Source organism: Scyliorhinus torazame, chromosome 1, assembly GCF_047496885.1.
Source record: "Scyliorhinus torazame isolate Kashiwa2021f chromosome 1, sScyTor2.1, whole genome shotgun sequence".
In the NCBI taxonomy this organism is placed as follows: Eukaryota; Metazoa; Chordata; class Chondrichthyes; order Carcharhiniformes; family Scyliorhinidae; genus Scyliorhinus; species Scyliorhinus torazame.
The window spans coordinates 288717425-288744014 of NC_092707.1; the positions used below are offsets into that span (position 1 = coordinate 288717425).

At 48.0% G+C, this 26590-nt stretch overlaps 1 protein-coding gene across 8 annotated transcripts in view; it reads left to right on the forward strand.

Moving 5' to 3' along the window:
• wdpcp (WD repeat containing planar cell polarity effector) overlaps positions 1-26590 on the forward strand; it is a 288945-nt gene that overhangs the window by 42510 nt on the left and 219845 nt on the right. For 2 of the 8 annotated variants that reach the window (XM_072507270.1, XM_072507278.1), the window contains one exon: positions 26160-26314. The exons of 2 other annotated variants lie outside the window; for them this stretch is intronic. Coding sequence is in view for 3 of the 6 variants with exons in the window: in XM_072507230.1 (XP_072363331.1) it covers positions 3486-3553 (68 nt within the window). In the remaining 3 variants the exon portion in view is untranslated. Of the gene's footprint in view, positions 1-3441; positions 3554-15546; positions 15647-17012; positions 17147-26159; positions 26315-26590 lie in introns of those variants that run through there. 4 more of the 8 variants (XM_072507230.1, XM_072507244.1, XM_072507261.1 and 1 more) reach the window with 3 other exon arrangements.

The window sequence follows — 26590 nt, forward strand, 5'->3', positions numbered from 1 at the left end:
TAGGTGAGATATTAAATGAGTATTTTGAAACTGTGTTCACTATGGAGAAGGACGATGTAGGTCTAGAAAACAGGGAAGGGACTTGATATAATTGAACAGATTAGCATTGAAAGGTAGGAGGTATTGGTGGTTTTAATGGGCATAAAAGTGGATAAATACCCAGGCTCAGATGAGATGTATCCTAGGCTGTTGTGTGAGGCAGGGGAGGAGATTGCAGGGGCTCTGACACTAATTTTAAAATCCCCTCTGGCTACAGGAGAGGTGCCAAAAGGACTGGAGGTCAGCTCCTATGGTATCAATAGTAAAGAAGGGAAGTAGGAAAAGAAACGGGTAATTACAGGCCAGTGAGTCTAACTTCAGTGATGGGGAAATTATTGGAAAAGTGTTTGAGGGACAGAATTAATCTCCGCTTGGAGAGACGAGGATTAATCAAGGATAGTCCACATGGCTTTGTCAGAGGTAGGCTATGTCTAACAAATTTGATTGAATTTTTGAGAAGGTGATTAGGTGTGTAGATGAGGGTAGTGTAGTTGATATAGTCTACCTGGACTATAGTAAGGCTTTTGACAATCTCACATGGGAGACTGATCAAGAAAGTAAGAGGCCATGGGATCCAGGGCAAATTTGACATATTGGGTCCAAAATTGGCATGAGGCAGAGGTTGATGGTCGATGGTTGGTTTTGTGACTGGAAACCTATGTCCAATGGTGTACTGCAGGGAATAGTGCTGGGTCCCTTGCTATTTATAGTGTATATTAATGATCTAGATGTGAATGCGGGGTGTATGATAAGGAAGTTCACAGATGACACACAAATTGGTGGTGGCGTAAATAGCAAGGAGGAAAGCTTTAGATGACAAGATTTTTAAAAAATTAATTAATACTCACTTCATTTTTTTCCAATTAAGGGGTGGGAGGGGAATCAGTGGGGGGTAGGATACAAGGCGCCATGGGCAGGGGCTGCCAGGCTAGCTGGGCGGGCTAGTTCACGGAAGCGCAATGGCGGGGGCGAGTGGAAGGTCAGTGGGGGGATGGGGGCAGGGGTTGTTGCCGGGGGCTGCAGGGGGGGATGTACTGCTGACAGGGGAAGGGTATTTAAAGTGCAAGGATCGATGTAGGTGGGTGGCCAAGGGCGGCCCTGGGGAGGTGCGGGACACGGGTCGGAGGCTGGCCCAAGAGGGGCTATGGTTGATCGGCAGCGGGGGTGGGGAGGCAGGATGTCTTCCCCCAACCAGGCTGGTCATGTGGAACATGCGAGGATTGAATGGGCCAGTCAAGAGGGCCTGTGTGTTCACACACTTAAAGCGATTGTAGGCAGATGTGGCCATGCTACAAGAGACGCACCTGAAGGTGAGGGACCAGATTAGGGTACGTCTGGGAAATGGGAAATTGGAGGAGATGCCAGTGGTGTTCGTGAACATCTATGCCCCGAACTGGGACAACGTGGAATCTATGAGGTGGGCGCTGGGGAAGATTCCGGACCTGGATTCTCACCAGTTGATTATGGATGGGGTGGGGACTTTAATATGGTACTGGATCCGAGACTGGACCGGTCGAGCTCGAGGTCAGGAAGGGTGTTGCCTGCAGCTAAGGAGCTTCGGGGGTTCATGGAGCACATGGGGGGATTCATGGAGATTTGGGAGGCCGAGGGCGAAGGAAGTTTCATTTTACTCCCATGTGCACAAGGTGTACTCCTGTATAGATTTTTTTGTGGTGGATAAGGCGTTGTTGGCAGGGGTGGTGGATGTTGAGTATTCGGCAATAGTGGTGTCGGGCCATGGGTGGATTTATGAATGAGCGGGGGGTGGGGGGGCAGCAGCAAGTTTCGGAAGGTACGGTCTGGGAGACACTGAAAGCAGTGGTCAGGGGGGAGTTTATTTTGATTCAGGCACACAGGGAAAAGGCGGAGCAGATGGAGATAGAAAGGCTGGTGGAGGAAATCCTGCAGATGGACAGGAGATATGCAGAGGCCCTGGAGGAAGGGCTGCTAAAGGAACGCCAGAGGCTGCAAATGGAATTTGGGTTGTTATCCATGGGAGGGCTGGAGTTCCTGAAGGTGGATGAGGAGCTCGTGGAGGGCTTGGGGGCCCCAATTGGGCTTGTAGAAGTAGTAGAGGGTTGGAGGCAATGCAATCAGGTAAGGCCCTGGGACTGGACCGATACCCAGTGGAATTTTATAAGACGTTCTCGGGGGTGATGGGACCATTGTTAGTCAGGGCCTTCAATGAAGCAAATGTGTTGGGAGTGCTCCCCCGACGTTGTCACAGGCGTCGATGTCCCTCATTTTAAAACGCGATAAGGATCCGGACAATTGTGGGTTGTATAGGCCGATCTCCCTGTTAAATGTGGATGCAAAATTATTGGCGAATATCCTTGCCTCAAGGACCGAGGACTGCATCCCAGGGGTAATAGGGGAGGACCAGAAGGGGTTCGTTAAGGGACAGCACTCACTTGCTGACCAACGTCAGGCGGTTGCTTAATGCAATTATGATGCCTCCAGAGGGGCGCGGGATTGAGGTGGTGGTGGCCATGCACACTGAGAAGGCCTTTGATCGGGTGGAGTGGGAATATTTAGGGGAGGTCCTGGGCAGTTTGGGTTTGGACAGGGGTTTGTGGATTGGGTTCGGTTGCTATACCAGGCACGGGTGGCGAGCGTGCGGATGGATCGGGTGAGTTCGGACTACTTCAGGTTGTAACGGGGGACGAGGCAGGGTTGTCCACTTTCCCACTGCTGTTTGCCTTTGCTACAGAACCATTGGCATTGAGAGCATCGAGGATCTGGCAGGATATAGTGTGAGGGTGGGGGGTGGAACACAGGGTCTTGCTCTACGCAGACAATCTGCTTCTGTACATATCAAACACGCTGGGATAATTGGAGGGATTATGGAGCAATTGGACGAATTTGGCCATTTTTCGGGATACTAATTGAATATGGGTAAGAGTGAGGTCTTTGCAATCCAGGAAAGGGGGCAGGAGAAGAGATTGGGTGAGATGCCGTTCAAGGTGGTGGGAGGGAGCTTTCGGTATTTGGACATCCAGGTGCACGGGAGTGGGAGCAGCTGCACAGGCTGAATTTGGGTCGGTTGGTAGAACAGATGAGGGGGATTTTCGGAAGAAGGACGCGCTCCCGTTTGTCATAGGCGGGGTGGGTACAGACAGTTAAAATGACGGTCCTCCCAGGGCAGCACGGTGGCGCAGTGGGTTAGCCCTGCTGCCTCACGGCGCCGAGGTCCCAGATTCGATCTCGGCTCTGGGTCCGTGTGGAGTTTGCACATTCTCCCCATGCTTGGGTGGGTTTCGCCCCCACAACCCAAAGATGTGCAGGTTAGGTGGATTGGCCACGCTAAATTGCCCCTTAATTGGAAAAAATGAATTGGGTACTCTAAATTTTTTTTTTTTAAATATATATGACGGTACTCCCGCAGTTTTTGTTTGTTTTCCTGAGCCTCCAAATTTTAATTCCCAAGGCGTTCTTCAAAAAGGTGAATGCAGAGGTCTCGGGATTTGTTTGGACGGGTAAAACCCTGCAGGAGAAAAAGGTGCTGTCGGAACGGGTGTGTATGCGGGGGGGGATGAGGAGGGGTGTGGGTGAGGAGGACGGGTGAGGAGAACGGGTGAGGAGGAGGGGGGGTGACGAGGAGGGGGGTGAGGAGGGGGGGGCTGGCCCTCCCGAATTTATTAACTACTACTGGGCGGCGAACATTGCGATGGTCAGGAAGTGGGTAGTGGGGGAGGGGTCGGTGTGGGAGTGGGTGGAGGCGGTGTGATGTAAGGACACAAGTTTGGGGGCATTGTTAATGGCACCTCTGCCGTTCTCGCCGAATCGGTACTCCACAAGCCCGGTTGTAGTGGCAGCCCTGAGGGTGTGGAGACAGTCGAGGCAGCACATGGGGTTAGTGGGCTGGGGGGGGGTCGATTTTGGCACCGATATGTGATAACCACTGGTTCGCTCCGGGGGTTCTCAGAGGTGGCAGCGGTCAGGGATCGAGAGATTTGGGGATCTCTTTATTGATGAGGGTTTCCTGAGTTTGGAGGAGCTGGAGGAGGAGTTTGAGTTGCCAGGTGGGAATGGGTTCCGGTATCTGCAGCTGAGGAATTTTGTGCGGAGGCAGGTTTCGACCTTCCCGCATCTGCCTCCCCAGGCTACAGGATAAGGTGGTGTCGAGAACTGGAATATGAGAGGGGAAGGTCTCGGAGATCTATAAGGAGCTGATGGAGTGGGAGGGGGCCCCGATAGCAGAGGTGAAGAGAAAGTGGGAAGAAGAGCTGGGTGGGGAGTTCGATGCCGGGTTATGGGAGGAGACCCTGAGGAGATTTAATGCGTCCTCGTTGTGCGCCAGGCTCAGCCTGATACAGTTTAAGGTATCAGGGCACAAATGACTGGCCCGGTTGAGCAGGTTCTTTGGGGAGGTGGAGGATAGGTCTTAAAAGTGAGGGTGGTTCCGAGTCCAAAGGTGGCGATCTTCGGTTGTCGGAAGACCCGGGGGCCCAGGGGGTGAGAGAGGCCGACGTCCTGGTCTTTGCCTCCCTGGTGGCCCGGAGACAGATCTTATTAGGGTGCTAGGACTCTGAACCCCCAAAGTCGGGGTTATGGGTTAGCGACATGGAGGGTTTCTTCGACTTAAAAAAATTAAATTCGCCTTGAGGGATTTGTTGCAGGGGTTTGCTCGGAGGTGGCAGCCATTCATTGACATCTTCGAGGAAAATTAAGCTGTCAGCGGGGGGTGGGGAAGGGGAGGCATGGAGAGAGATGAGTAACCAGAGAGGAGAACCAACGGAAGGGTGGTTGGGGAAGTTGGCATTGTTTGTGTAAGCCATGTTGGCTGGGGTTTGTGCCCGGGGGGATTTTCCTTTTTATGCCATTAAAAAAATATTTTTATTCTCCTTTTTCACATTTTCTCCCACATTTACATCCATCAACAATAAACAATAATTAGCAAGATATGTTAATCACCATAATAACAACGATCCCATCCGCCCACCGACCCCCAATCCTCAGCCCACATGTTTACATAAACAAATGACAAAAAGGAATCCGGGATTACCCATAGTCACCCTTAATTTACACAGCCCCCCACCCCCCCCAACTAATGTTCGATGTTATCCAGTTCTTGAAAGTGCATAATAAATAGTGCCCATGACTTGTAGAACCCCTCCGAGCTTCCCCTCAGTTTGAACACAACCTTCTCAAGGGTCAAGTATTCCAACAGGTCCCCCCGCCACGCCAGGGCACTGGGTGGAGAGGCTGCTCTCCATCCCAGCAGGATCCGCCTTCGGGCGATCAACGAGGCGAAGGCTATGATATCTGCCTCCGCTCCCGTTTCCAACCCTGGCTGGTCCGACACCCCGAATATGGCCTCCTGGGGACCCGGGTCCAGTTTCACACGCACCACCTTGGAAATTACCCGAAACACCTCCTTCCAGTACTCCCCTAGCTCTGGACAGGACCAAAACATATGAACGTGATTCGCAGCCCCCCCCCGCCCCCGCAACGCTCACACACATCCTCTACTCCTTCAAAAAATCGGCTCATCCTCGTCCTCGTGTGCCCGGGGGGATTTGTTGGTTATATTGTGTTTTTGTTTTTGTTGAAAGTTGATGTTTAAAATTAGTAAAATTATCGTGTTTGCATGGGTTTTGCCCCCACAACCCAAAGATGTGCAGAATAGGCAGATTGGCCACGCTAAATTGTCCCTTAATTGGAAAAAATGAATTGGGTACTCTAAATTTTAAAAAAATTGTTAATGATAAATGCCTCAATAAAATATTTTCTAAATAAAAAGAATGTCTGAGCGGACCAATCTTTACTACCTTCACCGTAGTACTAGAAATTATACCATATGTTCTGGGTTGATTTCAAGGCTCTTTCCATATCTGTGAATGATACAGTGCCATTAAGTTTATAAGCATTCCAGTCTACCCCAGCTAAGCCAGTCTACAGTTCATATCTACAGAAAACATGTGACTAATGTGCCACGTTTGCCAATTTGGAGAAAAAAAACGTCTTTTTTTTCTGGATGGAGGACACCAACAAGAGAGGATCAGAACTTTTCCCATCAGCCAGGCTCCCCAGGAATTACTCCATTCGGCTGTACATATGACCCTGAATGTGTCCATTAACACTGTTTTTCAAACTTTTTTCGAGCGACCCACATTTACAGAATGGCTGACTATCACGACCCACGCCACATTCACAAAAGATTCTCCATAATTACTTTTAAAAAGCCACACTAATTGTTGGCGCTTCTGTATTATTGAATGTAAATTTGTAAATTGACTTACTGTTTCACCTTAAACGACAGCTCCACCCTGACACATTGCTAAAGGGTGTATTATTTTATTTCTTCACACCCGTTGTTAGCATTTTGAAAATGGGGGCAAGCACTTGAAAGATTAATAGACTCAATATTGCACTGTTTTAACAATGTCATGTTCACGCGTTCAAAACCTAACACAAACTCGGATAGGAAAGTAAACTGAAAACTTCAACTTCAGAAACAGGAGCCCTAACTGTTGAACGAAAAACACGGTCAGACAGAATGTCACTGGACGCCTGCCAGTACCGTTTCCCAGGTAATTATGTAACTGTAGCGCACAATGACTTACGCGAGACGAGAAGCGATGAAGTCGATCTAGGCTTTATTAAGCGAGACTTGCCCCAGCAGCTCAGCAACAGAATGAGGCTACGGGGAGAAGCTCGAGCTCTTATACTCTGCCTTCAGGGCGGAGCCAGAAGTCGGCAGATCCAACCAGGACCCGGGACCTGTCAGCCAATAGCCTCTCGGCTTCACAGGCACCACATTACCCCTAATACATACCACCACATTCACCCCTTGTTAAAAAGGAACCCAGCGGGGTGGTGGTTCGCATGGTGGTAAGGGTTTACAAGGCTGGCCCTGGAACAAATTTCGGACTGTGTTAATACAGCTTTAGCCCTACACTGGGCTATGTACAAGTTTGTGAGAATTACTTACAATACGAGCAAAAAAACTTTTTTGTTACAACAACATTCTTGCTTTTCTTGGTGTCACGCGGATTCCACGAGTTGAGCGGGCGGTCTGGTCTTCCTCGTCGATCGCCTCAGCCCCGGTGGTGGTGCAGGTGCTTGCTCGGCCATTGTTGGCTCCGGGAGCGTTTCGCTGTTTGTTCCTGTTTTACTCCTGGGCAGGCACGGGAGGAGGACCGATCCCCCCGGGAAGGGGGCGGTCGCGGGGTGCGCCGGTGGCAGGGAGGGGGTGATCGGTGTCGGGGGTGTGTGTGTGTTGCCGGCGGGCGCCAGGTCCCGCAGGGAGACCGTGTCCTGACGGCCGTCGGGGTACGCCACATAGGCGTACTGCGGGTTTGCGTGGAGAAGGTGGACCCTCTCGACCAACGGGTCCGATTTGTGCGCCCGCACATGTTTCCGGAGCAAGATGGGTCCTGGGGCCGCCAGCCAGGTCGGCAGCGACGTTCTGGAGGAGGACTTCCTGGGGAAGACAAGGAGGCGCTCATGCGGCGTTTGGTTAGTGGTGGTACACAGCAGCGACCGGATGGAGTGGAGAGCACCCGGGAGGACCTCCTGCCACCGGGAAACTGGGAGATCCCTGGACCATAGGGCCAGTAGGATGGTCTTCCAGACCGTGCCGTTCTCCCTCTCTACTTGCCCGTTCCCCCGGGGGTTGTAGCTGGTCGTACTGCACGAGGCTATGCCCTTGCTGAGCAGGATCTGGCGCAGCTCGTCACTCATGAAGGAGGACCCCCTGTCGCTATGGATATACGCGGGGAAACCGAAAAGTGTGAATATGGTGCCAAGGGCTTTAATGACTGTGGCCGCTGTCATGTCGGGGCAGGGGATGGCGAAGGGGAAACTGGAGTACTCGTCCACCACGTTCAGGAAGTATGCGTTGCGGTCGGTGGAGGGGAGGGGCCCTTTGAAATCCAAACTGAGGCGTTCAAAGGGGCGGGAAGCCATGATCAGGTGCGCTCTATCCGGCCTGAAAAAGTGCGGTTTGCACTCTGCGCAGATGTGGCAGTTCCTGGTGATTGTACGGACCTCCTCCACAGAGTAGGGGAGGTTGTGGGACTTTACGAAATGGCAGAATCGAGTGACCCCCGGGTGGCAGAGGTCCTCGTGGAGGGCTTGGAGGCGGTCTATTTGTGCGTTGGCACATGTGCCGCGGGATAGGACATCGGACGGCTCGTTCAGCTTTCCGGGACGATACAAGATCTCATAATTGTAGGTGGAGAGTTCGATCCTCCACCTTAAGATATTGTCATTCTTAATTTTGCCCCGCTGCGCATTATCGAACATAAAGGCTACCGACCGTTGGTCGGTGAGGAGAGTGAATCTCCTGCCGGCCAGGTAATGCCTCCAATGTCGCACAGCTTCCACTATGGCTTGGGCTTCCTTTTCCACTGAGGAGTGGCGGATTTCTGAGGTGCGAAGGGTCCGGGAGAAAAAGGCCACTGGTCTGCCCGCTTGGTTAAGGGTGGCCGCCAGAGCTACATCGGATGCGTCGCTCTCGACCTGGAAGGGGAGGGACCCGTCGATGGCGCGCATCGTGGCCTTTGCGATATCCGCTTTGATGCGGCTGAAGGCCTGGCGAGCCTCTGTCGGCAGGGGGAAGATAGTGGACTGTATTAGCGGGTGGGCCTTGTCTGTGTACTAGGGGACCCACTGGGCGTAATATGAAAAGAAGCCCAGGCAACGTTTCAGGGCTTTGGAGCAGTGGGGGAGGGGAAATTCCATAAGGGGGCGCATGCGTTCGGGGTCGGGGCCTATTACTCCATTGCACACTACGTATCCCAGGATGGCCAAACGGTTTGTGCTAAAAACGCATTTTCCCTCGTTATATGTGAGGTTCAGGGCGTTAGCGGTCTGGAGGAACCTTTGGAGGTTGGCGTCGTGGTCCTGCTGATCGTAGCCGCAGATGGTTACGTTGTCGAGATACGGGAATGTGGCCTGCAACCCGTGCTGGTCAACCATTCGGTCCATCTCCCGTTGGAAGACCGAGACCCCGTTTGTGACGCCAAATGGGACCCTTAGGAAGTGGTATAGCCGCCCGTCTGCCTCGAAGGCAGTGTACTTGCGGTCACCTGGGTGGATGGGGAGCTGGTGGTAGGCGGACTTGAGGTCCACGGTGGAAAAGACCTTATACTGAGCAATCCGATTGACCATGTCGGATAAGCGGGGGAGAGGGTACGCATCTAGTTGCGTGTACCTGTTGATGATCTGACTATAGTCTACGACCATCCTTTGCTTCTCCCCGGTCTTTACGACTACCACCTGGGCTCTCCAGGGACTATTGCTGGCCTGGATTATGCCTTCCTTCAGCAACCGCTGGACTTCAGACCGAATAAATGTCCGGTCCTGGGCGCTGTACCGTCTGCTCCTGGTGGCGACGGGTTTGCAATCCGGGGTGAGGTTTGCAAACAAAGACGGCGGTTCAACCTTGAGAGTTGCGAGGCCGCAGATAGTGAGTGGGGGTATTGGGCCGCCGAATTGGAATGTTAGGCTCTGAAGGTTACATTGGAAGTCTAATCCCAGTAATGTGGGCGCGCAGAGTTGGGGCAGGACGTAGAGCCTGTAGTTCTTAAACTCCCTCCCTTGCACCGTTAAGTTTGCGATGCAGAACCCTTTGATCTCCACTGAGTGGGATCCTGCAGCTAGGGAAATCTTTTGCGTGCTTGGATGGATGGTCAGAAAACAGCGTCTTACCGTGTCTGGGTGAATAAAACTTTCAGTGCTCCCGGAGTCGATCAGGCATGGCGTCTTGTATCCGTTGACCAGCACCGCTGTTGTCGTCTGGAGCGTCCGGGGCCGCGATTGATCCAGTGTCACCGAAGCCAGTCGTGGTAGTAGTGTCACGGCGTCTTCTTTGGACCCCGTGGAGCCGTCTATGCTGGGGTCCTTTGTTGTCAACCAAGATGGTGGCGTCCATGAATCGCACGCGGCCGGGGATGGACAAAATGGCCGCCCCCATGGGTCGCACGTGGTCAGGGGTGGACAAAATGGCCGCCCCATGACTCGCACGTGGCTGGGGGGTCACAAGATTGCGGCGCCCATCCTCCCCTCGTGGTGCCCGGGACCCAAAATGGCGGTGCCCGCGGGTCGCACATGTGGCGTTGGGGGGTGTTTGGGATATGCTGTCCTCGTTCTTCTCCGGGGATTGCGGCGACCCCCCCGGGACCGGCACACTGCTGCGAAATGGCCCTTTTTGCCGCAGCTTTTACAAGTAGCTGCGCGGGCCGGGCAGCGCTGCCGGGGGTGTTTCAATTGTCTGCAAAAATAGCAGCGGGCCCCCCCGGGATGGTCTGGCGCTTTAACCGCGCAAGCTTGTGGGGTGGGGGGGGGGGGGTGCCGGGGAGTTGGTCGCAGCGGGGGTCCACTGAGCTGTAGGCGCGGGCGTTTTGGGAGTCCACATCAAGGGAGGCTGCAAGGGCCCGTGCCTCAGAGTCCTAGCGACTCTCTTTCTAAAAGTCTTTGACGAATTTGGGGAGAGTTCATACCTGCCACGAATGCATCACGAATTAGCAGGTCCGTGTGTTCGATCGCGTTCACCGGCGGGCAGTTGCAGCCTCGTCCCAAAATTAGCAGCGCTGTAGAATTCCTCGAGCAATTCTCCGGGAATTTGCCGTCTTGTCGCGAGTTGGTGGCGCGCGTAGACCTGGTTTACGGGCCGAACGTAGATGCCCTTCAGCAATGCGAGCGCCGTCGGGAAATCCTCTGCGTCTTCTATTCGTGAGTAAATTTCAGGGCTTACTCTCGAATGCAGGACCTGCATTTTCTGCTCTTCCGTGATCCGGCCGGGGGCCGTTCGGAGGTAGCCTCCAAAGCATGCTTGCCAGTGTTTGAATACGGCCGCCGAGTTCGCTGCGTGGGGGCTGATCCGCAGGCACTCCGGGGCGATCCGGAGCTCCATAGTCTTTTAAGCTCGCTTAATAGTCGATCTAGGCTTTATTAAGCGAGACTTGTCCCCAGCAGCTCAGCAACAGAATGAGGCTGCGGCTCTTGTACTCCGCCTTCAGGGCGGAGCCAGAAGTCGGCAGATCCAACCAGGACCCGGGACCTGTCAGCCAATAGCCTCTCGGCTTCACAGGTACCACATTACCCCTAATACATACCACCACAGTAACAGATCGAAAACATGCTTTAAAAAGAAACCATGCTGGGCACAGCTCAGCTGACCAATATGCAAACGTGCAGACACATTCCATTCCATACACGTGCAACATTTTACCAGCTCCTGTATACATGGGTGTAGTTTAGTCGGCAGCTTAATGCCATCTTTGGTGAACAAATCAAACCCCGATAAAGGTAGATGCAAAAGTGCTTGCTGTAGAGGAACTGATTCAGCTGATGGGAGTCCATGTAGCCATACGGCAGAGACGGATGCTTGGGGACGAGTGCCTGGGAAGAGGGGGTAGTTGCAGAGGAGGACATGATGAAAAAAAAGAAGCATCCTTGAAGGACAAGAGCCCCGGTGTGGAGAGACAATTCGGAAGTGGAAGGAATGGACATAGGGGCTTGTAGGGCTGGAGGAGGCTGTATGTCCAGTTTAACTGCAAAAATGATAAAAGATGCACGGGGTTTGTTAGTGACACACTGAATTCAAGAAATAATACCACACTGAACTCGAGAAGTAATACAGACCCTGACGCTGAACACAATGGCAGGATATGCCACCCAAAGAGAATTTTACAGGTCTCTGACTGCAAACTGCCTAATTACACTCTGGCGCAGAGAGGCAAGGAAGTCCATGGAACCGGCTTCGACATCAGCCTGGCGACGACCCCCACTTTGAAAATCACTGCATTAACAGAAAGGGTTATCAAGTGCAGATAGTTTCCAATCAGTGAAATTTGATCTTCCACATAATGGCCATTATTCAGGAAACATCCCGAATGGCTTTTGTTATGCAGTACTGTAGTCTGATGTTGCTGCCTACATTATTTGAAGGTCCTAAAAGAATCAATGACTTATTCTTTAATTGGTGGGAGACATGGGCTACCCTTCACACCTATGGTTTAAAGACCCAAGTCAGAAGAGCTAAATAACAGATTTTTAAATCGGCAAAACTGATCCACAACTCTGAATAAAAATATCAAGGCCAAATCCAGGATTTCTGGAGCGACTGAGAACGGCAAATTCTTTTTATTCGGTTTGGAATTGTGTGATGTCATGTTTATTTGCCATCCTTTGTTGCCCTTTCTCCTTAAACTGCTGTTAACTTTGTAGTGACAGTGCTCCCACAATATTGTTGGGTCAGGAATTCCAGGATTTTGATGCAAGTAGGAAGTAACGGTGATGTATTGCCAAGTAAAGGTAGTGTTTTAAAAAATATTTTACGATATAGTGAGAGAATTCAGTGATGGTAATGCCATTGAATGTCAAGGGACAAGAGTTTGATTCTCTCTTATTGGAGATGGTCATTGCCTGGTGCTTGTGTGGTGCGAATGTTACTTGCCACTTGTCAGCCCAAGCCTGGAAATTTTCCAGGTCTTGCTGCGTTTGTGTGCCTTGGAGGTGATGATCACACATTACCACCACTAAGGTCAAGAGCAGAAAAGATGGTAAGGGAAAGAAATGCTGATGAAGTGTATTTGGCAAGTTGTTTTCATGCATCCTGTATAGAGTCAATATCAAGTGTTGTCTAGGTCAGGTGGGGTTAGAGAATGTTAGATAATTGGACCATGGCTTGCTTCTGTAATTCTTTCCTATTTTAAAGTGATAAATACTATTATGTTGATTTCAAATTTACTTATGGTAAAATTAGGCGGGCATATGACCAATGGTCGAGGAGCTTAGATGGTGCAGTCCATGGTAGGAAGGTATAATTACAGCATGACCAGTTTATATGAAAATTTTACATTGTAAATATAGACGTAGGAATTTCTGATAGAAAAAGTTACAAGAAGTGAACCTAGAAACATTATTTACTGTTGTTTGCTCTCTGCCCTTGATGTTCCTCTGTCACTTACAGCTGAAATGGCACCAAGTGAGCAGACACTCATTTCACTGTCTTTTCAACAGCAATCAAGTTAATTTTAAAAATTGAAGCCTTTTTGCAAATCAACATGTGCCTGCAGCTGACATTATTAATCAGCAGAGAGAACACCAAATTGTCATGCCGGTACTGGCAAGTTTGAATAAAGTTAACCTGATGCAACAAAGTAGGAACTTGTTTTAATAACAGGCACTGCTTTGTATAATGTTAGTGTTTTAATTTCTTTATAAATTCAACTGTACTAGAAATTCAATTGATTTTTAACTGTCATATGTAGAAATTTGACACTTAAAATAGTTTCCTTTCAACTCTGTTGCTGAAACTTATCTTTTTCACCTTGTTCTTGCATTTCCTTTTTGGCCCTCAAGGCCCTTTCTATCGTTCGATATGAACTTTTCAACTTTTCACACCCACCCTGACCTTTGTTATGCAGGGACTGTATCCTATTAAGCTTTAACTTTTCCCGTCCACCTTGTTTTGACTGTTTTTGCAGAGTATTGCATTTGCCTGGAGCATCAGTTGTATGTCTAGTGTTGGACTTCACTAATGTTGTCAGTGATTGACATACTGTACACATGATGCTTGCCATTTTTGTGAATAATGTTCACTTAAATTCATTCATCTTGATGTTCATAATCCTGCCTTTTTTACTGCTTGTCAGCAGTTGTCTTTCAAACAGTGTATCCATAACAACTTTAGAAGTCCTTATTAAATGTAGATCTTTCACTACAAATGCAGCCTTTCTCCTGGGGTTAATTTTTGTGTCATATTGAACATCTCACCATTCATTTTTAACAATATTACTAGCTGTTTTCATGTCATATTGGTATTTTAATTAACATGCCCAAATTTAAAAAAAATAATAATAAATTCTTTCCTAGCAAATTAAACTATTTACGATAATTCAATCATTGTTTCTGCTGAAAAAGGGAATTATCGAATAATTTGAATTAAGGAACTCCATTTAATGTGTGGATATAAGAATTTATAACTAATATAACAACTAAAGACCGAATACCTGACTTTAATTTGAGGACTGATCTGAAGACAACACTTGATCTTGAATGCTTGTGTGAAACACCAGGAGATTAACCGTAGCTAACAATGCATTCTTTCTTAAATTATGGTAAAAGCTATTACTTTTACTGAATAACAAACTAAATTAATAAGTAGTTTACTTGTGGCTAATCTCAGTCGATGGAATATTACAAATGTTGATGAATTTGCCTGTTACTGCAGCCCACAGAAATCTGGATTTTTGTCAAAATAGCTGCCAGTTTGAATTGTTCAGCCAATATTAATTTTAATTTCCAAATGAAAGGTTATATCACTCTAGAATCCATTTTGTTGCTGTGTTTCAAGTGCCATATGTTCAAGCAGTTCAAGAAGGCAGCTCACACCATCACCTTCTCGATGGCATTTAGGATTGGGCAATAAATACTGGCCTAACCAGCGAAACCAACATCCCATGAATGAATTTTTTAAAAAAAAGTGAAATAGTGTGGGTTGAGGAGGGAATCAGTGGCTGAAATCAGTGAGTTTGTTTCTATAGCTGCAGGTACAGTTTCATTTAACTTGAGAGCTCTACCTGTGACAGTTAAAGTTATAGTTGCCTTGAAGTTCTTTGCCAAAGGGTCTTTCCAACGTCCCGGAGAAGATTAGCATTTGCAGAACACAATGTCAGTGTACATATGAAGTAATTAAAGGTTACACCACAAAAGCTTCACACTTCATTCAATTTTTCAAAAAGCATAAGGTAACGAAACAAGACATTTTGCACGTTTACAGAGTGCCTTCAAGTGTAGACATCTTCAAGTGATAAAATAATTAAGATGGGTGAGAAAAGATCAAACCTATCAATAATCACTTTGTTCATTATACAGTGCAATTTCAATTAATGGTGTTCCTTCCCAAGCTCCAAGTTGACTTCCTCACTAAGATGCAATTCCTTCTTTCTTCCCATATACCAAGTATGTAATTTGACCCACACTTAAACACTCCCAGCTCTCTTCCAACTTCTTTTGCACTCTTATCATCACTCCGTCTCACCTTTCACATAAACTATGTCCCATTTAACCTCACTGTCTCTCATTGCTATTTTGCTCTCAAGATCTTTCTGATTGAAAGGTTATCTCAGACCACTTCTTTGACTTTGTTACTGCCAATATAGCTTTAACTCCACCTTCACCCACTTCCCCATTTCTTCCTATCCACCTGCTGCTTTAAACCCACCATCCCCACCTCACCGCCCCTCTCCCTAAGATGCCCAAGCCCTCCCTGCCCAAGACCTGGGACTTAATCTGTTTCCAGGGATCATGGGCCACCTTCTACTTCCTTGTTAATGTCCTGCCAGCGTCCACTAATGCATTCTTCATGCTGCAGTGACTGATGGATCTGCCAACCAATCAAATTTTCTGGCAGTACCCAAGGGCAAGACTTTCTCCCCAGTGAGAGGTGGAAGTCCCACTCTGCCCCTGTTTAGCCCACCCGCGTGCATGTATTCTGCCCTACATTTTCTAAGCTCTTTCTCATCTTATATTTTTCTTTCATACCACCTCTAGTCTTTTCTTTGAACCGCTGCAGTCCATGTGGTGTAGGTACACCTCCTGTGCTATGAGGAAGGGAGTTCCAGGATTTTCACCTAGTGACAAGAAAGGAATGGTGATGTATTTACAAGTCCAAGGCATGTTCGGTGGGGTTACGGGAATTGGGTTGGGGGGGGGGGGGGGTGGAGGAGAGAAAGAGTGTGCCTAGATAGGGAGCTCTTTCGGAAGGTCGGTGCAGACTCGATGGGCCAAATGGCTTTCTTCTGCGGCAGTGGGCGCTATTCTCTCTCTTTCCCCCCCCCCACCCACGCCGGGTGGGAGGATCCCCGGGGTGCAGCGCGAATCGCGCCACGCTGCCCTGACCCCCGCACGCAATTCTCCCCCCCCCCCCCCCCCCCCAGCGGAAACCAGCGGTGCGCAATTCGCACCGGGCTGCTCGGAGAACCGGTTTGATTCTCTGACCCGGATGGGCCGAGCGGCCGCTACGACACGACAGGTTCCCGCCGGCACCGTCCACCCCTGGTCGCTTCCGGCGGGAAGTCTGCGGGAACGCTGGGGGGTGGTGGGGCGGCCTGTGGGGGCTCCTTCACCGGGGTGGCCTCCGATGGGGTCTGGCCCGTGATCGGGGCCCACCGATTGGCGGGCCGGCCTCTTCTCTTTCCCCCCCCCCCCCCGGCCTACCTCCTTCCGTGCGCGGCCCCAGAACAACGGTGCCATGTTGGTGAGGGGCCGACGTGCGTAAGACGTTCACCGCGCATGCGCAGGATTGGGCTGTCCCAACTGCGCATGCGCGGGTTGGCGTGGCGCCCATTTGGCGCGGCGTAAGGACGCTGGAGCGGCGTGAACCACTCCAGCGCCGTGCTGGCCCCTGTGGGGGCCAGAACAGGTCTTGCCTGAGCCCTGTTTGCGCCATCGTGAAACGCGACGGCGTTCACGATGGCACAAACACTTGGCCCCCATATCGGAGAATCGCCCCCAGTGTGTCTCTTTTTATGCATCTTTTATTTACTTCCTCCTTCTCTCTGTCCCATGGCTACCCATTATAGCTGAGAGGAATCCATTGCTAGATATTCGCTAATACTGTATTTACCCAGCAGAAATCTGGTGAACAATTTCATTAAACCAGATGAAGGGTCTTTTGTTAGCTTGTTAAACATCCATACATTAACAGCAATAATATAAATTTCTATCCAAAGGTGATTTTTTTTTTTTTTTTTTTTGTTGTTGCTCCAAATGATTTGATTCATTGCTTTCCATCACTTAAAACCGAACTCTAAATAGTTAATGGTTAGGAAAGGTACAGAACTCATAGTCACGGTAGCTTTTATTCTGGTCTTGGCCCTCATCCACTGCTGACACTTAGCTTGAATCTCAAGAGTGGAAGAAACATTTTGTCCACTTCCTGTAATAGAGCACTTTTTTGCTGATGATGTATTTTTCTTTAATTTTTCTTCAATTTTATCTTGATGCCTCTCTCCTAGTAATCTGTTTCAATAACCAACCACCCCCTCAATGCTATAAAAGCGAAATGCTCCGGATGCTGGATATCTACACCCCCGCCTAGCAAATGCTGGAAACAATCTGCAGGCCTGAAAACATCTGTGGAGAGAAAAAAGTTAGTTTTAAAATATTTCATTCAAATTTTACGCATTTTAACATTTTACAAAGCCAATCATAAACATTACACTCCCAAATACAATAAACTCTGAATATGGCCCCCAGGGTACTCTGCTCCAAATCCACATGCAGGATCGCCAACATGATGCTGAAAAACGACCCCCAAAATTTCTCTAACTTCGGGCAGGACCAGACATGTGCACATGATTAGCCGTGCCCCTCCCACAGGGTTCACCAGTATCCTTTACCCCCACCCCTGAAGAAGACACCACAAAATACTCACTTTTCTGCAAACTCAACTTGTATCCCAAAAGCGCCGCAAATCTCTTAAGCAGACCCATTATGTCCCCCATCGAAGAGCTCGGGTCCGAAAAATATAACAGCAGATCATCTGCATACAGAGACACCCTATGCTCCACCCCACTCTCACTGGGCGGCACAGCAGCACAGTGGTTAGCACTGTTGCTTCACACGCCAGGGACCCAGGTTCGATTCCCGGCTTGGGTCACTGTCTGTGCGGAGTCTGCATGGGTTTCCTTCTGGTGCTCCGGTTTCCTCCCACAAGTCCCGAAAGACGTGCTTGTTAGGTGAATTGGACATTGTGAATTCTCCCTCTGTGTACCCAAACAGGCGCCGGAGTGTGGAGACTCGGGGATATTCACAGTAACTTCATTGCAGTGTTAATGTAAGCCTACTTGTGACACTAATAAAGATTATTAATATCCCCTTCCATAAATCCAAGCACCTCCACATAATGGCAAGGGCTCTATTAGCAGCGCAAATAGAAGGGACATCCTTGCCTAGTTCCCCGATGCAGCGGAAAGTACCCTGAATTTGTATCATTTGTTGGCACACACGCCGTCGGATCCTTATACAACAATTTCACCCATGCCGCAAACTTAGGCCCAACCCCAAACTTCTGCAACACTGCAAACAGATTGCTTCACACAGATTGCTCCACTCCACCCAATCAAACGCCTTCTCCGTATCCAACGCTGCCACCATGTCCAACTCCCTTCCTTCTGCCGGAGAAAGCACCACATTTGGTAGTCGCTGTACATTCGACGACAACTACCTACCGTTAATGAACACCGTCTGATCCTCCCCTATCAGAAAGCACTCCTCCAACCTCAATGTCAACACTTTTTCAACAGTATCAAAGAAGAACAAAGAAATGTACAGCACAGGAACAGGCCCTTCGGCCCTCCAAGCATGTGCCGACCATGCTGCCCGACTAAACTACAATCTTCTGCACTTCCTGGGTCCGTATCTCTCTATTCCCATCCTATTCATGTATTTGTCAAGATGCCCCTTAAATGTCACTATCGTCCCTGCTTCCATCACCTCCTCCGGTAGCGAGTTCCAGGCACCCACTACCCTCTGTGTAAAAAAAACTTGCCTCGTACATCTACTCTAAACCTTGCCCCTCTCACCTTAAACCTATGCCCCCTAGTAATTGACCCCTTTACCCCGGGGAACAGCCTCTGACTATCCACTCTGTCTATGCCCCTCATAATTTTGTAGACCTCTATCAGGTCGCCCCTCAACCTCCTTCGTTCCAGTGAGAACAAACCAAGTTTATTCAATCGCTCCTCATAGCTAATGCCCTCCATACCAGACAACATTCTGGTAAATCTCTTCTGCACCCTCTCTAAAGCCTCCACATCCTTCTGGTTGTGTGGCAACCAGAATTGAACACTATACTCCAAGTGTGGCCTAACTAAGGTTCTATACAGCTGCAACATGACTTGCCAATTCTTATACTCAGTGCCCCAGCCAATGAAGGCAAGCATGCCGTATGCCTTCTTGACTACCTTCTCCACCTGTGTTGCCCCTTTCAGTGACATATGGACCTGTACTCTTAGATCTCTCTGACTTTCAATACTCTTGAGGGTTCTACCATTCACTGTATATTCCCTACCTGCATTAGACCTTCCAAAATGCATTACCTCACATTTGTCCGGATTAAACTCCATCTGCCATCTCTCCGCCCAAGTCTCCAAACAATCTAAATCCTGCTGTATCCTCTGACAGTCCTCATCGCTATCCGCAATTCCACCAACCTTTGTGTCGTCTGCAAACTTACTAATCAGACCAGTTACATTTTCCTCCAAATCATTTACATACACTACAAACAGCAAAGGTCCCAGCACTGATCCCTGTGGAACACCACTGGTCACAGCCCTCCAATTGGAAAAGCATCCTTCCATTGCTACTCTCTGCCTTCTATGACCTAGCCAGTTCTGTATCCACCTTGCCAGCTCACCCCTGATCCCGTGTGACTTCACCTTCTGTACTAGTTTACCATGAGGGACCTTGTCAAAGGCCTTACTGAAGTCCATATAGACAACATCCACTGCCCTACCTGCATCAATCATCTTTGTGACCTCCTCGAAAAACTCTATCAAGTTTAGTGAGACACGACCTCCCCTTCACAAAACCATGCTGCCTCTCACTAATACGTCCATTTGCTTCCAAATGGGAGTAGATCCTCTCTCGAAGAATTCTCTCCAGTAATTTCCCTACCACTGAAGTAAGGCTCGCCAGCCTGTAGTTCCCGGGATTATCCTTGCTACCCTTCTTAAACAGAGGAACAACATTGGCTATTCTCCAGTCCTCCGGGACATCACCTGAAGACAGTGAGGATCCAAAGATTTCTGTCAAAGCGTCAGCAATTTCCAATCCAGCCTCCTTCAGTATTCTGGGGTAGATCCCATCAGGCCCTGGGGACTTATCTACCTTAATATTTTTTAAGACGCCCAACACCTCGTCTCTTTGGATCTCAATGTGACCCAGGCTATCTACACACCCTTCTCCAGACTCAACATCTACCAATTCCTTCTCTTTGGTGAATACTGATGCAAAGTATTCAATTTAGTACCTCGCCCATTTCCTCTGGCTCCACACATAGATTCCCTTGCCTATCCTTCAGTGGGCCAACCCTTTCCCTGGCTACCCTCTTGCTTTTTATGTACGTGTAAAAAGCCTTGGGATTTTCCTTAACCCTATTTGCCAATGACTTTTCGTGACCCCTTCTAGCCCTCCTGACTCCTTGTTTAAGTTCCTTCCTATTTTCCTTATATTCCACACAGGCTTTGTCTGTTCCCAGCCTTTTAGCCCTGACAAATGTCTCCTTTTTCTTTTTGACGAGGCCTACAATATCTCTCGTTATCCAAGGTTCCCGAAAATTGCCGCGCTTATCCTTCCTCACAGGAACATGCCGGTCCTGAATTCCTTTCAACTGACATTTGAAAGCCTCCAACATGTCAGATGTTGATTTACCCTCAAACATCCGCCCCCAATCTAGGTTCTTCAGTTCCCGCCTAATATTGTTATAATTAGCCTTCCCCCAATTTAGCACATTCATCCTAGGACCACTCTTATCCTTGTCCACCAGCACTTTAAAACTTACTGAATTGTGGTCACTGTTCCCAAATGCTCCCCTACTGAAACTTCTCCCACCTGGCCGGGCTCATTCCCCAATACCATGTCCAGTACTGCCCCTTCCCTAGTTGGACTGTCTACATATTGTTTTAAGAAGCCCTCCTGGATGCTCCTTACAAACTCTGCCCCGTCTAAGCCCCTGGCACTAAGTGAGTCCCAGTCAATATTGGGGAAGTTGAAGTCTCCCATCACCACAACCCTGTTGTTTTTACTCTTTTCCAAAATCTGTCTACCTATCTACTCCTCTATCTCCCGCTGGCTGTTGGGAGGCCTGTAGTAAACCCCCAACATTGTGACTGCACCCTTCTTATTCCTGATCTCTACCCATATAGCCTCACTGCCCTCTGAGGTGTCCTCCCGTAGTACAGCTGTGATATTCTCCCTAACCAGTAGCGCAACTCCGCCACCCCTTTTACATCCCCCTCTATCCCGCCTGAAACATCTAAATCCTGGAACGTTTAGCTGCCAATCCTGCCCTTCCCTCAACCAGGTCTCTGTAATGGCAACAACATCATAGTTCCAAGTACTAATCCAAGCTCTAAGTTCATCTGCCTTACCCGTAATACTTCTTGCATTAAAACATATGCACTTCAGGCCACCAGACCCGCTGTGTTCAGCAACTTCTCCCTGTCTGCTCTGCCTCAGAGCCACACTGTCCCTATTCCCTAGTTCTCCCTCAATGCTCTCACCTTCTGACCTTTTGCTCCCATGCCCACCCCCCTGCCATACTAGTTTAAACCCTCCCGTGTGACACTAGCAAACCTCGCGGCCAGGATATTTATGCCTCTCCGGTTTAGATGCAACCCGTCCTTCTTAAACAGGTCACACCTGCCGCGGAAGAGCTCCCAGTGGTCCAGATAACGGAAACCCTCCCTCCTACACCAGCTGTTTAGCAACGTGTTTAGCTGCTCTATCTTCCTATTTCTAGCCTCACTGGCACGTGGCACAGGGAGTAATCCCGAGATTACAACCCTCGAGGTCCTGTCTTTTAACTTTCTGCCTAGCTCCCTGAACTCCTGCTGCAGGACCTCATGCCCCTTCCTGCCTATGTCGTTAGTACCAATATGTACAACGACCTCTGCCTGTTTGCCCTCCCCCTTCAGGATGCCCTCTACCCGTTCGGAGACATCCTGGACCCTGGCACCAGGGAGGCAACATACCCATCCTGGAGTCTCTTTCACGTCCACAGAAGTGCCTATCTGTGCCCCTGACTATAGAGTCCCCTATTACTATTGATCTTCTGCGCTTTGACCCTCCCTTCTGAACATCAGAGCCAGCCGTGGTGCCACTGCTCTGGCTGCTGCTGTTTTCCCCTGATAGGCTATCCCCCCCGACAGTATCCAAAGGGGTATACATGTTCGAGAGGGGGACAACCACAGGGGATTCCTGCACTGACTGCGTGCCCTTTCTGGTGGTCACCCATTTCTCTGCCTGCACCTTGGGTGTGACCAGATTTATATAACTGCAATCTATGATGCTTTCCGCCACCTGCATGCTCCTAAGTGCATCCAATTGCTGCTCCAACCGAACCATGCGGTCTGTGAGGAGCTTCAGTTGGGTGCACTTTCTGCAGATGAAGCCATCCGGGACGCTGGAAGCCTCCCGGACCTGCCACATCTCACAGTCAGAGCACTGCACCCCTCTAACTGACATTGCGTCAATTAATTAGTAAATTAAAATTAAACGTTTTTTTAAAAAATTGTTTTTAAAGTTACTGTTAACTATCTGTTTCCTAGCACTAGATTTCTACTATAAATGTGAAAGTTAAACATAGTACTCTCCGATCTCTGGCTTAGATACCCCTCTAAATTATAATTAAGTAATTATGTTTAATTAGTTACCAATGCTTAATTTTTTTAATTTAGTGTAGATTCCCAACCAGCCACTCAGGTCACAGCTTTTCTGTGATGTCACTTCAGTTTCTCCACCCCCCCCCCCCCCCCCCCCACACACACACACACAATTTGAAACGGTAATAAAAGTAAAAATGAGTAAAAATCACTTACTTACCTTCTTACCTTCTGAGGGTCTTAGATGTTCTCAGGTTCTCTCCCTGACAGAGACTGTCCCTCCTCCTCCGAACGGCTCCCGAAGCTAGGCCGCAATCTTTTTAAATCTCCGCTCTGACTCACAGCTCCCGTGCTTTTTAAATCTCCCGGCTGCCTCTCCTCCCGTGCTGTTTTCAATGTCCCGGCTCTCTCTCCTCTCGCGCTGTTTTCAGTGTCCCGGCTCTCTCTCCTCCCACGCTGTTTTCACTGTCCCGGTTCTCTCTCCTCCCGCGCTGTTTTCAATGTCCCGGCTCTCTCTCCTCTGCGCTGTTTTCAATGTCCCGGCTCTCTCTCCTCTCGCGCTGTTTTCAATGTCCCGGCTCTCTCTCCTCTCGCGCTGTTTTCAATGTCCCGGCTCTCTCTCCTCTCGCGCTGTTTTCAATGTCCCGGCTCTCTCTCCTCTCGCGCTGTTTTCAATGTCCCGGCTCTCTCTCCTCTCGCGCTGTTTTCAATGTCCCGGCTCTCTCTCCTCTCGCGCTGTTTTCAATGTCCTGGCTCTCTCTCCTCCTGCGCTGTTTTCACTGTCCCGGCTCTCTCTCCTCCCGCGCTGTTTTCACTGTCCCGGCTCTCTCTCCTCCCGCGCTGTTTTCAATGTCCCGGCTCTCTCTCCTCTCGCGCTGTTTTCAATGTCCCGGCTCTCTCTCCTCTCGCGCTGTTTTCAATGTCCCGGCTCTCTCTCCTCCCGCGCTGTTTTCAATGTCCCGGCTCTCTCTCCTCTCGCGCTGTTTTCACTGTATCCTGGCGTCCATATTCAACAGAGATATGGGCCTATATGACCCACACTCCACCTGATCCTTATCCTTTTTAAGCAATAGCGAAATGGATGCCTGACCCATCGTTTTCAGCAAGGCCCCCCTAACCATTGCATTCTCAAACATTTCCACCAACAACGATGCTAACTTATAGAATCATAGAATTTATAGTGCAGAAGGAGGTAATTTGGCCCATCAAGTCTGCACCGGCCCTTGAAAAGAGCATCCTACTTAAGCCCACACCTCAACCCTATCCCCATAATCCAGTAACCCCACCTAACCTTTTTTTTGAAATGTACATTAAGGGCAATTTAGCATAGCCAATCCACCTAAGCTGCACATCTTTGGACTGTGGGAGGAAACCGGAGCACCAGGAGGAAACGCACACAGACATGGGGAGAAAGTACAAACTCTACACAGTCACCCGAGGGTGGAATTGAACCCGGGTCCCTGGAGCTGTGAGGCAGCAGTACTAACGTCTCTACCACTGTGCCGCCCCTTAAACCTTTTATAAAATTCCACGGGAAAACCATCTGGCCCCAGTGCCTTACCCATCTGCATCTTCCCTATCCCTATCTTCACTTCTTCCACCCCCATTGGCTAGAGAGAAACAGAGTTAATGTTTTGAGTCCAATATGACCCTTTTTTGGAACTGGATGCTCACTTATACCCTGCCTGAAATGATTTCTTCTTGGCTTAAACTAATCTCCCATTGCTCAGTTATCTTTTGACAATAAAAGTAGCCTGAATTAATCTACATTTCTGAGCTTTATTATTTTAAATGCCTCAATCATAGCCTATAATTTTTGCAATGAGAAGACTTCCAGATCATTGAGTTTGTTTGTCTCCATATGCATCATTCACCAACCCCCTTTACCACTTTCTTCTAGCTCTCCCAACTCAGTTACATCCTTTCTGTAGTCTGGGTTCCAAATCTACTCTCAGTGCTCTAGCTAGGACCAGGTCAATGCTATGTATAATAGTAGGATTGCTTCCCTTAATCTGCTTTCACCTTTTTTTTTTACCCAACCCAACATCTCAATCTCTTTGATGACAGCCACCAGACATTGGCTTGATATGTGAAACTATATTGCTCAAATTGCCTTGCATCCATTTAAAATGAGCGCACAAGTCTAACTGAGGCCAAACAGAAAGTAGAGGTGGTGTAGTATGGTGTTTGCTGGTCTGAAGTCATTCCTGAGCTTAATATCCAGCCTTGGGCAGTTCTGGACCCCACTTGTCAGTTTCAAGCCACTCCATTGAGCTTGTTATATATGTTCATTGAAATAATATTTAAATAGTTTCATACCAAATTATTTTTCATTGCTAAAAGTGATATGCATAGGAATATTTCATTAAGGTCACTTTAGTCTCTGAGATGTACTAGAATTGGGAAGAAATCTCGGTCAGTAGGATAAAGATTTTTGCTTAAACTTCTGTTAAGAGAGTTTTTTTATTTATTCTGGATTGGGAGAACACTTATATGCAGGGTTTAATTTATTATAAGCTGTAAGCAAGTTAGCACATGACTTTAAATGCCAAGAAAGATAATAAGCATACTGCAGTAATAAGTTGGGTGTGGGGTTTCTTGCATGTGGTTGACAGCTTGTCAAAAAATCTGATGGGGATTCATTCTCTCTCAGGAGAACAGAGGTTGTTTCAGGTGTACAATAAACTAATTGCATTTCCCCTGAATGGATAATTGTCAGACTTCAGGACTCCTATCCAAATTTTCAGGAGTCTGATAACATTTACAGTAGTTCATAAAAGTGTCTTGGGGTGATCTTGTCTAAATTACTGTAATGCAGCCAAATTCTTCTCCAATTTGCATTATTCCTTATGTTTTTTGTTAACAATTTATATATTTTCCTTTTCATTATACACATCTCTATTCCTATTCTTGGTATTTTCATCATCTTTATTCAGTGTCAAATGAATGCAATTCTGTTCTTTTACTAATCTTATCATCTAACTTCTTCTTTTCTGTCTTAATCCAAATTCCATAATTGTCACTATTTCATTTGTGGTATTGCAGAGTCTGCAAGATTTGCTTGATTTCTTTCTATTGTTATCATAAACATTGCCAAAATTATAGATTTAGGGTGGATGACTGAGTGAGCCAGTAGCAGGTTTGATGTAATGAAAGTTAAGGTATGTTTAACAGTTAATTATTCTTGATAGTGTTAGAAAAATGATTCGGCTATTGTTGGTGCAGCTGAAGAGATACATGTTAGGTGTTTCTATTCTCCTATTGTCTGTACATACGTTGCCTAGATAACACCAAGTGAGAGAATAAATGGAAGTAATGGTGCTACCTAGAAAAGCTCTGGAAGTAATGAATTTTCTCATTAATGCAATTTTCTCATTAATGCAACAATGTACTCATTTTAATACTTTACCTAATTCTAACTCTTAAGCTACAATAAAGAGCTCCAAGAAGATAATTTATAGTCTGCTAAACTGAGATGATTTTATTTGTATTCATTGTTCATACAGAAAGGTTAGGATAGAAAAATATCTCCAAGATTTGTAACTTTCAAACAAAATTCTTGTAAAATAACCATAAGCACGGAAATATTGATCTGAATGTCAAGAACGTGATATCCATGTTGATGAGTGGTGTGATCTTTCTTGTTAAATGTCACACATCGTTATAGGATTTTATACTGAGACAGACAAATTGACTAGTTTATAACTTTCCTCTTGCAAATATACTGCAATGATTTTGGAGAATAAAAGTAACATGATGTTCCTTTCTCTCCTCAAGGAAAATTGTTATAATTTTGAATAGCTGTGCTGCTGCTCCTCCAGGATATTTTTCCTCAGCTGGGGAAATGTTTACTTGGTCCCAAAACCTGTCAGCAGTTATTCTGCAGGTCGTGCGATAGCCAAGGGTCTGCCCCTGGATTGTGCAGATAACAGGTAGAACCTGACTACTGACACATCAGTCATTCTTCATGTCAACTGATCGCAAATATAGTCTGAGGCAATAATGGCATATATTGTATATATATTCTAGTTCTCGCTGAAGTATCACCTGTTCTTTTAGCAAGGAGGGCGAGAATGGTCTGATTAGGTGTTCAAAAGAGTGGATCATTGCAACATAATCTATTATGTTTCCACTTTTCAATTACTTCCCCATTTCATAAATACAGCAAAAGTCATTCCAATCAAATCCTGATAACATCATCCGTGTCA